We start from the raw sequence: 13252 nt of genomic DNA on the forward strand, positions 1-13252 counted from the left end.
AATCGCAGTTGAATTCGTTTCAACAGATTTTATCTTATTTTGTAATAAAAAATGTTCAAACTCAAAATATCCATTCGTGTTTGGACTACAAACTCTCGAAAGAAAATTTGCTCTTTGGAATAGAAACTGTTTCACCGTTACCATAGCAACGGTATCTTCAAATTTACATAACTATGATTTTTATAAAAAAAAGTAAACACATTTACGTCTGTTATTTTATTTATACAATATTAAAATAGATATATTTGTTGAATAGTTGTAATGGAGAGTATAAAGGAGGAGGCAATACATCAAACTGCGCTCAAATTAGCAGAAGAAATTAAAAATCTATCCATATACAAATCGTTTTATAATGATGTACAGGCAAGTGCTTACATAAATGGTAATTTAGGTTCTTGTAGTTATAGTCATTCCTTTAAAAAATTAAGGTATCCTTAAAAGTCCCTAGCACTTACTAAAGTGTTTTCAATAAAACTTAAAACATTTAAAGGTAATTCCTGAAAATATCATGTACTTAACTAAATATAATCAAGTATAAAATAATATAACAGCAAGGTGTATATTGGCGTCCCTTTTTCTAAGTTATACGGTGTATGAAAGTATTTTGATTTTTATAGAAATTAGTAGCATCGCCAAATGTGAAAAAAGAAGACTTCAAACAAACTTTACAACAAGCCATGAAAGAGAAAGGTTTGGATACGAAACTGAGGAATACAGTATTTCATTGGGTACGCACACAAAGTAAACAAAACGTAAGTGTTAGATTTTGTTACCATTCACGTAGGTATGGAACGAATGTTCAAAGCTTTACCTTACCTTTTATCTGAAATATGCCTCTTTCCTCTTTCAGAAACTAGACCCCTTGACGTCACTATCGAAGGCGAGTGCTCAATGGGAGAAGCGAATACATAAATCTTTAAATTCAATGTGTTCAGATCTGGAGACTTCGCTGGCTAAATTGCGTCCACAGAGCGAACAAGACGATCTATCGGAGAAGTGGCACGAACTTAGCACGTACAATTTAGGTAATTATTTGTTGAATTTAATTGCTGCAATAGGTAGGTACGATCCCGAAAAAACATAACTATTTAATATCGTTTATATTACTTAAAAAACATAACTATTTAATATCGTTTATATTACTTAAAAAACATAACTATTTAATATCGTTTATATTACTTAAAAAACATAACTATTTAATATCGTTTATATTACTTAAAAAACATAACTATTTAATATCGTTTATATTACTTAAAAAACATAACTATTTAATATCGTTTATATTACTTAAAAAACATAACTATTTAATATCGTTTATATTACTTAAAAAACATAACTATTTAATATCGTTTATATTACTTAAAAACATAACTATTTAATATCGTTTATATTACTTAAAAACATAACTATTTAATATCGTTTATATTACTTAAAAACATAACTATTTAATATCGTTTATATTACTTAAAAACATAACTATTTAATATCGTTTATATTACTTAAAAACATAACTATTTAATATCGTTTATATTACTTAAAAACATAACTATTTAATATCGTTTATATTACTTAAAAACATAACTATTTAATATCGTTTATATTACTTAAAAAACATAACTATTTAATATCGTTTATATTACTTAAAAAATATAACTATTTAATATCGTTTATATTACTTAAAAAACATAACTATTTAATATCGTTTATATTACTTAAAAAACATAACTATTTAATATCGTTTATATTACTTAAAAAGCATATATTAATAACGTACAATTATTTTTAAATATAACAATAATGATAAATTATAATTCAGTCATCAATAGCGTTGAAATTTGATTATACTTTTCAAATGAAATGGTTTACCAGTCACTAGACAGGTAAAGGATTTGAATATTGATAATTTTATTAGAACTTCATTTACTTAATATAATTGCATTTACTTTCAGATTTAACAAAATACAGGCCAGTTTATGCGCCGAAAGATTTTTTAGAAGTGTTATTAACGCTATCCGGTTATGTTCCTTTTACTAGAGAGTAAGTACTTAATCATTTATAAAGATATTTACCAAAATATACAAATATATTTTACATATTTATTTACAGAGACGAGCCCAAATGGGAGTTCGCTCACTTACCATTACAAGTAAAAACGTTGGATCAGTTGGTAAGTAATTTAATGGAGTTATCCGGCTCGAAGGATCAAAAAATATTGAAATTCCATCATTAATGACTTCTTCTTAAAAAACTATAAAACTATATAAATCAATTTATATATTATAAAAATAATCCTCCCATTAAACCAAAACCAATCATACAAATTTCAGAGGAACGTTTACGTAGAATGGTCGAACGGGGAAGCACTCCTGGGCGTGAATGCTTACATGCCAAGCACGGTGCCAGGGTTCAGCACTCTAGAGGCGGAGAGGATCAGCCTAGGGGAGAGGGTTGCCGTGCTGGGGTATGCGCCGGTCATACAGGAGTACCTGAAGAAGGGCAGCCCTCAGTGTCTGAGAGCACGACTATGGATGCAAGTGCTGGGATCTGAGATTAAATCGCAAGTATGTGATTTAGTTAGTTTTCTTATAAAATAAATAAAAAAATTGCAAAAAATTGCATTATGGAAATACTTACGTATTATAATAAAATTTTAACATAGTGTGTAAAATATAAGTGTATAAAAAATATTATTCAAAAGAATACAACAATAATTATATTACTATACTTCATTCCAAATAATTTTCTAACAATGTCTTCCAAGAACATTATTTGCGTACAACTGTAATTATATTTTTTATTTCACATCAATACTTATAAGAAAAATAAACCGCAACTCTGCCTACCCGGCATAAAAACTAGTGCTATTTTAATATGAACATGATATTTCAGCAAACATCGTACTTTAATCAACTGAAGAAAAGCGTGTTAGAAGTGGATCTTATGATTGATAAATTAATATTTAAAGACGTTCAACTCACTGCGTCGAATGATGACCAGTATTTTGTTTTCGAAGACCTTTTATATCAGGTAAGATTAATGGATGTAAGAGAAAACACATTTGATAAATTAACTTACGAACTACTAACGAGATATAATTTTAATAATATTCAAATATCAGGTGATGCTCTGTTTCTCTCGTGACTGCGAAATCATGCAGCATTTGAAAGGCAGCATCGGGAATCCGCTGAACGTGACGATAAAGGGCAAGCAGACGTCAGCCGAGAGCGTGACGGTGTTTCCGCCCAGTGGCATCATTCCTTTCCATGGGTTCACTATGTATGGTGAGTGGGATCTATATTGAAGTAATTCTGGCATACGTTTGTTGGTTCGTCACTCTTTCACCAGACCTATAACTGAGTAAAATGCTACTGTTTTATTATATTGTATGTTGAAATTGTCCAATTAGAATAATAATTATCCATAAATTAACCATATTTCCCATGGTGTTGAAACTGGAAAACGCTAAGCTCCATAAACTAGAGTATTAAGCAATGATTTGTTATTTTCAGCGACGCCATTTTGCTACCTTTATGATGACCCGGTGCAGCTGTACTACACGTTCAGAGCGTTTTACATCAGATACTGGCATCGATTACATTACATATCTACACATCCACAGGTGAAAATAATAAACATGAGTTAATTTAATACCTAGCACGTACAGTTACTTATTTTACTGGTGGTAGGTCTCTCATAGGTGAGAGTCCGCCTGGGTGGGTACCACCGCAATGTCTATTTTTGCCGTCAAGCAGCAGTGTATAGTCACTGTCGTGTTTCGGTTTGAAGGGCATTGTAGCCAGTGTAACTACTGGACATAATGAGACTTAACATTTCATGTCTCAGGATGGCGAGCGCAGTGGAATACCAAACAATACTTTGTAATTCAAGGTGTTGGATGGTGTTTCTACTGTTTATGGGCGGCCGTATGGCCTACCATCAGTCGAACGGCAAGCTCGTCTCGTCATTCAAAGCAAAAAACACAGATAGTCGTAACACAAAGATACGATTATCAGTTATTTTTCTGAATTTCAACTATTAAATCAATAGATGTTTAACAAAACATAGAACCATATTTAGATAATTTTGACTTTCTTAGCACACGTAGAGGTGAATCTAGGAAAATAAATGTTAAAATCCAAATTTGGATTAATGTGATTTGCAGACAGTATATTTTAACTTATTATTACAGGGTATAGTTTCGTTATGTCTTTTATACGAAAGGCTTTTGGAAGCGAACGAACCTCTGCTATGGATACATTTTAGGAATATCAACATAAATCCGTGAGTATAAAAAATATTACCTTTTTTCATTAAGTTTTTTGGTTCCATATTATTACAATAAAATAAGAGTTAATAACCAAATATCAATATAAAAAATCAATAAGTTTTTTCACTTTTGGTCCTTCGAACCCGATAAAGCATGAAATTTTTCAGGGTCAGAGTGGTGTTCAAGTGGCTAATGCGAGCGTTCAGCGGACATCTCCCACCAGACCAGCTCCTACTCCTCTGGGACGCCATCCTCGGATACGATTGTCTGGAAATCCTACCACTTTTGGCCCTGGCGATATTGAGCTTCAGAAAAGAGAATATATTCCAAGTGAACACGCTGCAGAATGTAGACGCAATCTTAGCGGATTTATCGACCATCTCGGTTATTCCGTTATTGCAATTGGCTTTGATGAAACCCTAATGCCTCAGTGTTTGGTTAAGTAAAAGTTATTGTTTATAGTGTTTTGTCAAATTGCTGTTTGGCTTTCGTCCTATGCCAAAATGACGTATCGATTCAATTAGTGTTGCCAGAATTTAGATGATTGTTATTCAAAAACCCGTGTAAATAAAAACGTGCGAACCAATTGTTAAACAGAATATTGTACAGTGTTTTTATATTAGTGTTCGTTATTATTTTGTAGAATCAAAGTTTTTTTTGTAAATTAAAAAAAGAGTACAAAGATGTTACCTCATTTTTGATTGTTTTAATGGCGATTATTGCTCATCATAAAAATTTTAATTACAATGTTGCCATAAAAAGAAAATGGTAGAATTCTATGCTATATATCACAATAAAAATTTAAACATCATTCTACTGATTTCAATCTACTTAAATTTATGGCATAGATTTTAGGCATCACCACTGGTTCACGAATACCACTACATACACAAAAGAACTAGAATTACAAGTTAAGTATTCCTATAAACAAAACACTTCTTAAATTCCAAAAACCTTTATTGCACCTCCCGTTTCTTACAGACTACACACCAATTCCCCTCTTCGTAAAAACTCCTTTCCACTTCCAACTCCACTTCCTCACACAGCCTATCCAACTCCCCCTCCTCAAACACATGATAGAACCTCAGTAATGTACTTTCAGGTTGACCCGCAAGCTTGTTATCGGTCTTCCGTCTCAACTTCCATGGTACCAAAAGGTCTTTGTGCTGGAATTGGGTCCTATTTTCGTGGACAGGCAGGTTTAAACCCGCCACTGTGACTTGCCGGTCTTCTGTGTTTGGACTTTTCGTTTTTAGTAGGTAGTTGGATTTCGTTTGGTCTTTCGCCCATACTGTGATTAGCGCTTGTCCATTGGTGCGAAGTAGTCGGTGGATGGTTGTTAGTGCTTGGAGTCTTCGGGCCTGAAATTAGAATGAATTTATATAGAATCATGAGACTAGCAACTTGTTTGCTTTATAATTATCGTCCAGAAACTATATAAATATCAAGATACTGGAAACTGCACTTGCCGTGGGATATAAGATATTAGCCCTAAAGGTAACCCTAACCCATTCATAGCCTAATACCAGGCAAATAAAATTACGTACTTTGGGGCGCCACTTTTGCGTTCCGTTTTAAGTTAATGCTGTCAGCACCAGAAACTCATTCGATGTAGATATATACACAATATGGCGAGATTTTTGATTTTCCTAGTCAATTCTTAAAACCAAACACAACAAAATAATGCTGGCACCCTAACTAATCACTCGCACAGTATACTCACCCTACTACTAAAGTGGTGTATCACAGCGATACATATGATAACATCTGCGCATGAGTCTCTGAGACAAGAGTGCAACAGATCCAGCCGAACACAGTCCGCCGCATTCACTTCTCGAATGTTCTCCTTGCATTCAACCAACAAACCGCTGCTACGCTCGCCAGCTATCTGAAATATATCGATATTTAAATAATTAATATATTATTTTCATTCGCCAGTTTTTAGAACACAGTCACGTAAATCCTTTTTTGGATAAAATATACCCCAGACTATACTCATTTATTTTTTTGCTGACAATGAAAACCCTGTGGCAATAAGTTCGTAGAATGAACACGGTTCGAAATGTAATAGATCATTCTCGTAAGGAGATCGCAAACTTAGTAGCATATCGCAATATATAGTGATTAGAGAAATAACGAAAACTAAAAAGTAGCCCGTATTAATCCAGGACATCCATGTGCCAAATTTTGTCCAAAATCGTTCAGTTGTTTTTGCGTTTACTTCTAACAAATATACAAATATTTTGAAAAACACAGGTATTTAGGATATTAGAAGGATAAGAAAAGTTGATACACTTTTTCTACAGCACCCTGTATACATCCGAATCAAACAACCCACACCTGCAATATATCGCTCCTGTGCAGTATATTCTTCCCGTTCCCGCAGCCGAGGTCGAGCAGCACGGCTCCGGGCTGCACTCGCTGCGTAAACTCCACCACCCGCGGCCACGGCTTGTGACGGGTGGTACTGAAGTGACCAGCTATTTGCTCGTACACCTGCCACGTTAGGGTTTTTATGATGAGTAACAGCGTATAAGAGTGTGCGCATATAGTGCAAGAATTCAGCGTACATACGTTTTAATTAATATCATAAACCAAACGAGCAAGCTCTGTCATTATCAAGGGAAAAAATTATAGCAAGTTATTCTCAGTGCATGCTTAAAACCAACATGTAATGTACTAAATTATACAAATGAAATGATTGCACAAATAAATAATAATTTCCTGGTGGTAGGATATATTTTATATCCACCCGGATAGCGACCCCGGTACATAAGTTGTTAAAACTCGCCATAATGGCCCACATAAGTGTGTCGCGTTCCGAGATCATTCTTTGTATTTTCGGTCCCAAAAGGCGATCATAATTGTGTCGAATGCCGAGGAGTAATCATAACTTGACAGTGGACATTCTATTTAACGACAGTCCACTTACCATCAAGTACAGTGGGAACATGTTGAAATGATGTATAAAAAATAAAATAGTCCAATAGTTCCAATGTAGGGTCATGTTTTATAAATATTCACCTGATGCACATGCAACTCTTCCAGGTTGGACGCTATCTGATCCTCCAGGTCGCCGTCGCTCGCCTTGCTCACACTATCACATAATGTCTTATAACTACATTCACAAGGTCCACTCCTAGTCCATCGGAATGTTAGGGAAATCCTGGTCTGTCTTGGAACAGTATCTGAGGTAATCACTTTCATATTTGTGTTGTCTATGGTACGGCTCTCTATTATAGGGTCGTAGGTTCGAGGCTGTATGCCGTGTTGCCAATCATACCTGAAATTTTATAATGGAAAATAATTAATTTGTCTTTTGTAATTCAAAGTTCTATATAATGTTGTTATTGTTTATGGATGGACATATTGTTTACCATCAGGCAAGCAGCATGCTCGTGCACATTATAACATGATAAACGGAAAACACCATCTTATTATGATAGTATTAATAGAGGTAAAAATATAAAATTATTAACTTCTACATACCTAGCCTCATCCTGCATGATAAGCAAGGACCTTTCTTTGACCACAACAGGCACCCACTTTCCACTGTGATGTTTCCATTCCATCACAACCGAGGACCCGAGTGATAGGGACAGTATTGTGTCGCCAAATGGGCTGTGCTTATCAACATGGGATGGGATACCTGTAACAATGCAAATTATGACTAATTATAAATTATACTAACTATAAAATAATCCATGCAACTTGAATGTATTTGTGATTAACTTGAAACTCTCCAACATTTATATTATGATATTTTAAAGAAAAATGTGTTGCATATAGGATACCTAATACTAAGGCAACAATGGTCTTGTTGTGATACTAAATATAATACCAATATTTAGACCCAAATGAAGAATATAAAAATAGTAAAACTATGTCAAAAGTTTGAATTGAAATTAAAAGGGTAACAATACATAATAACAAAAAAATTCACTAAAAACGCACACCTTGTCCAGCCAAATATTTGTTAACCGTCAACTGATCTGGAACTCCTACATCAATACCATACTCCCGTAACCTCCTCCAGAGGATGTCACACACATCTGGAATCTTTTCTTCCAATGGATTGGCCAAATCCACATCATTGCTACCGTATCTGAACTCGTAACCATAATGCCTCACTTGACGATTCTTCAGAACACTGGACTCAATTTCCTGTGTCCAATCAAAGATATTGAGGAAGAGCTTCTCTTCATCCTCTGATATGAAGTTGTTTAGTAATGTCAGTCCCTTTGGATTTGGATGGGGGCATACTGTTTCCGTACTTGGCACTGAAAAAATATAATATTTCATAGACTATTTCTGATGATTGCTCTTTCATTGTGGGAAAAGAGTTTATAACAAAGCCTGTTTACAGTATGTGTCTATGATCATTTTGATTTTATTATATGAAACAGTCCAACTTCACATGATTGATGAAAATAATAATTCTTCAATCATACACCCTGACCTTTTTGCCCAACTGCCTGCGTACATGCTAAACTCAACCTTATTGATTTAAAATTAAATCTATAATATTATAACTCATTAAACATGTTTATTGTTTTATCGAGTTAATATAATAATAAGTCCTCTATAAGACCCCAATATTAAATCAATAAGCATAGAATACTATTGCAAAGTGTATTATTATTCTAAAGGTATCACAAATGGAATATGATGCCAATTTGAAATATTGAAAATTAATTTCCAATAAGTTTATTAAATTAACACTAACACAATGTTACTCAGGTATTACAGTCTAGCCCCCTTATTCATAGACATTATTTATCTAAGGATGAAGCAATACTGTAATAACAAGTCTGTTTCTTAGATAAATAATGTCTATGAATAACCTTATTTAAACTATTAATTCTCATTATACATACCATTTTCAACATAATGCATATACAATTCATTTCCATTTTCGTCGATTTTTGCTTTAGCATTATATTCATTAAAGAATAATTTTGCATGTTCTGTATTTTTGAACACTAAGAAGGAATGTGATTCACCCTTTTCTGCAATATATTTGGGTAGAGGAATACCCAGTGTATTAGTAAGGTTGAAAATAAACTCTTTTTCGAGTCCAGTTGCCTGTCCAGCATTACACAAAACAACATGCTGAAAATGAGAAAAAATTACATTAAAAAATATTGCTAAGAACATCATTTAATTCAATTCATTGCCATGTAATTTTGATAGTGTATTATATCTACACGGCTTTAATTTATAAACCAGTGTGTTTTCCCAACGATAAATTAATTTCAATTAATAATTATAATAGTACCTCAGTGGTTATGGTGTGATAAAATAGCAACTCTTCTTCAGATTAATCACACAATTCATATGGAATGGATAGTTCAAAAATATTAATTTAAAATTGCGGAATTGAAACTACGGATTAGCTTAAAATGCGGAACAGGTACTAAAAACTAAAACAGGTAAAAGAGAATTAATAAAAAAATACTTACTGGTCCTGGGATATCACTACAAATTATACCTTTAGAGTTCTTTAAACGTGCTGCAAATCTTTTTCTTTTACGTTCCGTTTTTTTGTCTTCTTCCATGGTTATCTTTTTACAATAAATAAATGCGACAACTTTTATAACCTCACATTTTTGTTGTTATTTCAAAAATCTAAATTGACTTTCACTTGACAAATTCAGAGTCAAATAGTATTCCAGAAGTAAGAGTGAGAAAACAATTCATAAACTATGTTAGATCTGTTGGTTTCTGGAACGTGATTAGTTTACGAAGCAAACTTTTTTATTACTGTATTATCATGCAATAAAATATAATTTTATATTAAAACTGTTAGCTACAAAAGCTAAGAAATTATTTTATACCCATTAAATCGCGAATTACGACTTTCACCTATCTAAAAAATTATACTATCTATTACATACGAATAAAAATATATACAAATTGCAACTTGACTCTAACAATATTCTTAAACTGAAAATAAATGACAAATGGCGTTATCAGCTGTTTTGATTGCTTGCGAGAAATTGGATTTTATTTTATATAGTTGCTTTTTAGCGTATTTCCGCAATATTTTATGATTCACCATTAAGTATTTAATCAATACTCAGTCAGTAAGTAATACGACTTCTTTCAATATACACAATAATATTTAAATTATAAAACCTAACCTACTCGTTTCAGAAAATGACCAAGAAGAAACGGCACGTTATATGTATGGCCTCTGATTTCTTTTACCCGAACACGGGAGGCGTTGAGGAACACATCTACAACTTGTCACAATGTTTGATCAAACGCGGGCATAAAGTGGTGGTGATAACTCACGCCTATGGCGACAGAGTTGGTATACGGTATTTAACTGGGGGTTTGAAAGTTTATTATTTACCTATAAAAGTTTTCTACGCCCAATGCGTACTTCCCACCATGATATGCAATATATCCCTGATAAGATACATACTTATCAGAGAATGTATAGAAATAGTTCATGGTCATTCAGCATTCAGTGTTTTATGCCACGAAGTATCAATAATAGGTAAATTAATGGGTTTAAAAACAGTATTCACTGATCACAGTTTGTTCGGTTTCGCCGACACGTCTGCAGTATTGACAAATAAGTACCTACAAATGTGTTTGTGTGAGTGTGATCACTGTATCTGTGTGTCGCACACAGGTAAAGAGAACACTGTATTAAGAGCTAAGGTTAAAGCTTATAAAGTGTCTGTTATCCCTAATGCCGTGGATGCCTTTACATTCACACCAGACCCCATGAAAAGGGACAGAAGTGTGATAACAATAGTTATTGTGTCACGGCTGGTATACAGAAAAGGTGTAGATCTAATGGCAGCTGTTATAGCAGATATGTGTCCTCGGTATCCTCAACTAAGGTTCATCATTGGTGGGGATGGTCCTAAGATGTGGCTTCTTCAAGAAGTAAGAGAAAGAATGGGTCTACAAGACTGTATCACACTTCTCGGAAGCCTAAAACATTCTGAAGTCAGGAATGTTTTAGTCAAAGGGGACATATTTTTGAACACTTCATTAACAGAGGCTTATTGCATGGCTATTGTGGAAGCTGCTTCCTGTGGCTTGAAGGTTGTGTCAACTAAGGTTGGAGGTATACCGGAAGTACTTCCAGAAAAAATGATTTATCTCACTGAACCTAATGTAGATAGTTTAGTTGAAGGAGTAGAAAAAGCCATGAGTGATTTAATACAAGGCAATATATTATGCCCATTTGAGTGCAATCAGATGGTTAGAAAAATGTACAATTGGATGGATGTAACGAAAAGAACAGAAATTGTTTATAATAAAATATCAATGAATAAAAATAAACCATTGGGACAACAGTTAAGGAACTACCTCACTTGCGGTGTTTGGCCATTCCTTCTAGTTATAAGTTTAATGTATTTATTGCTGCAACTGGCAGAGAAATTGTACAAACGCAAGCACATAGATATAGCAAGAGATTTGAAATTATAGTATTGGGATATTATTGTAAGTTTATTAATAATTTGACTTGCTTTAATACTCAGAATTAGTTTACAAATTGATTTAATTTTTAAAAAACTATGTTTCAACTAGTGGTGTAGTGTAGGTTTTTGTCACCTGGGGAACCAATTTTGCCATCAAAAGGCATTGGGCGAGTGATTTTGACACCCCCAGCCTCAACATTGCAAGCCACACATTTCAAATATCATAGACCAAAATATTAAAATTGATTTAGTTTTATGTTTTTTTAAGTGTCTTTAATTTATTTATATCTGTTATAACTGATACAGAAGACATATAGTATGTATTATTATTTTATGTAGGTATTTATTAAAATTAGGTTAACTAATAGTGCAATTCTGGCATACTGTATTTTTCTTTAAGTGCCATCATTTCACAATTTAATAGTAAATAATAAATTATATTAACATATTAAAAAGTTAATGAGGTTTGTTGGATATTTAGTACAACAGTCCAGTCAATCAATGACACTTAATTAATATTAAATAACTTTTTGTGTGATGTTTATCAGTTTCATAAAGGTGTATGGACGAAGCATGCTGCAAGATATATTTGTAAATGACCTAAACAACTATTGACCGTAGTTTTTCTTAACATTGTGTATGCCCAATATAATTCTAAATACTTTCATTATCATTAAATAATAGCTTCAAAATTTACCTGGATTTATTAATGCTATAGTCAATTACCAAAGAAAAACAAAGATTAATTTTGGAATGATATTTATTATAATACTATTGAAATAAAAAATAGGCCACTAGTTCAACTGAATAGTCAGCCTTAACATTGTAAATAAAAAATAATTTCAATAAACAGCATTTGTTACATTCCAGTATTATTTATATGTTACAGCACATGAACAATATATTATTTTCCTACATTAACAATTAAATGTGATTCTTAAACACAGACTGATAGTATAAGGTACCAATATAATTATGTATTATTTAGTAGACGTCTCACACATTGATGTTGGTTCATGCCCTGTGAACAATAGATAAATATTATTTTTATAGCACAAATATATTATTAACCCTAAAACGACTTTTGTTTTATTGTCTCATTATTGTAGGTCAAATATACATTTAATCTTTATTTGTACAAAAAAATTAATATATGAATAATGTACCAATTAAGTGTTTTATTGTATTACTATACTTTTTAATGTGTAGATAATTTTTTGTAACTTCAATTAATTATGAATTGTCAGAAAAACTTTAAAATTTTTTTTTTTACGCCCTAATATGAAATACAGAGTTCCCAGTAGTATTAAAAGTTAGTAATAATACTTCAATGTTACAATAGGTCAGCAAGCAAATAAAAATATGTACTTTTTATTACAGTCATAGCTATTACAAAGTGATGTCACTGCACCAAATAAATAGTAAATAGAGTATAGTCTAGATCAAATTTCCCAATCGTAACAAATTTTGCCGGCCTATTTGAAACCGGAAATAACGGAACTCACATAGGACACGAAGGCGGGTTTCGGCCGCTATCCAG

General features: G+C 32.7%; 3 protein-coding genes across 3 annotated transcripts; 2 read left to right on the forward strand and 1 right to left on the reverse strand.

The window, feature by feature from the left end:
- Positions 1–261: 261 nt before the first annotated feature.
- LOC115452926 (TBC1 domain family member 19) lies at positions 262–4961 on the forward strand. The gene is made up of 11 exons (XM_030181549.2): positions 262–363; positions 618–752; positions 851–1025; positions 1950–2037; positions 2107–2167; positions 2328–2561; positions 2890–3027; positions 3119–3281; positions 3510–3619; positions 4190–4281; positions 4435–4961. Exons 1-11 carry the CDS (start codon positions 262–264, stop codon positions 4688–4690), a joined length of 1554 nt encoding a protein of 517 aa, XP_030037409.1. The 3' UTR covers positions 4691–4961.
- Positions 4962–5206: 245 nt separating this feature from the next.
- Positions 5207–9987, reverse strand: LOC115452927 (alkylated DNA repair protein alkB homolog 8). Its single transcript, XM_037441389.1, has 8 exons — positions 9730–9987; positions 9145–9379; positions 8224–8547; positions 7757–7916; positions 7292–7550; positions 6608–6763; positions 5991–6155; positions 5207–5628 (listed from the first exon to the last, which is right to left on the reverse strand). Exons 1-8 carry the CDS (start codon positions 9823–9825, stop codon positions 5224–5226), a joined length of 1800 nt encoding a protein of 599 aa, XP_037297286.1. The 5' UTR covers positions 9826–9987; the 3' UTR covers positions 5207–5223.
- A 226-nt stretch (positions 9988–10213) lies between these two features.
- On the forward strand, positions 10214–12790 carry LOC115455218 (N-acetylglucosaminyl-phosphatidylinositol biosynthetic protein). Its single transcript, XM_037441390.1, has 2 exons — positions 10214–10353; positions 10424–12790. Exon 2 carries the CDS (start codon positions 10427–10429, stop codon positions 11717–11719), a length of 1293 nt encoding a protein of 430 aa, XP_037297287.1. The 5' UTR covers positions 10214–10353; positions 10424–10426; the 3' UTR covers positions 11720–12790.
- Positions 12791–13252: the final 462 nt, after the last annotated feature.

Source organism: Manduca sexta, chromosome 22, assembly GCF_014839805.1.
Source record: "Manduca sexta isolate Smith_Timp_Sample1 chromosome 22, JHU_Msex_v1.0, whole genome shotgun sequence".
Lineage (NCBI taxonomy): Eukaryota > Metazoa > Arthropoda > Insecta > Lepidoptera > Sphingidae > Manduca > Manduca sexta.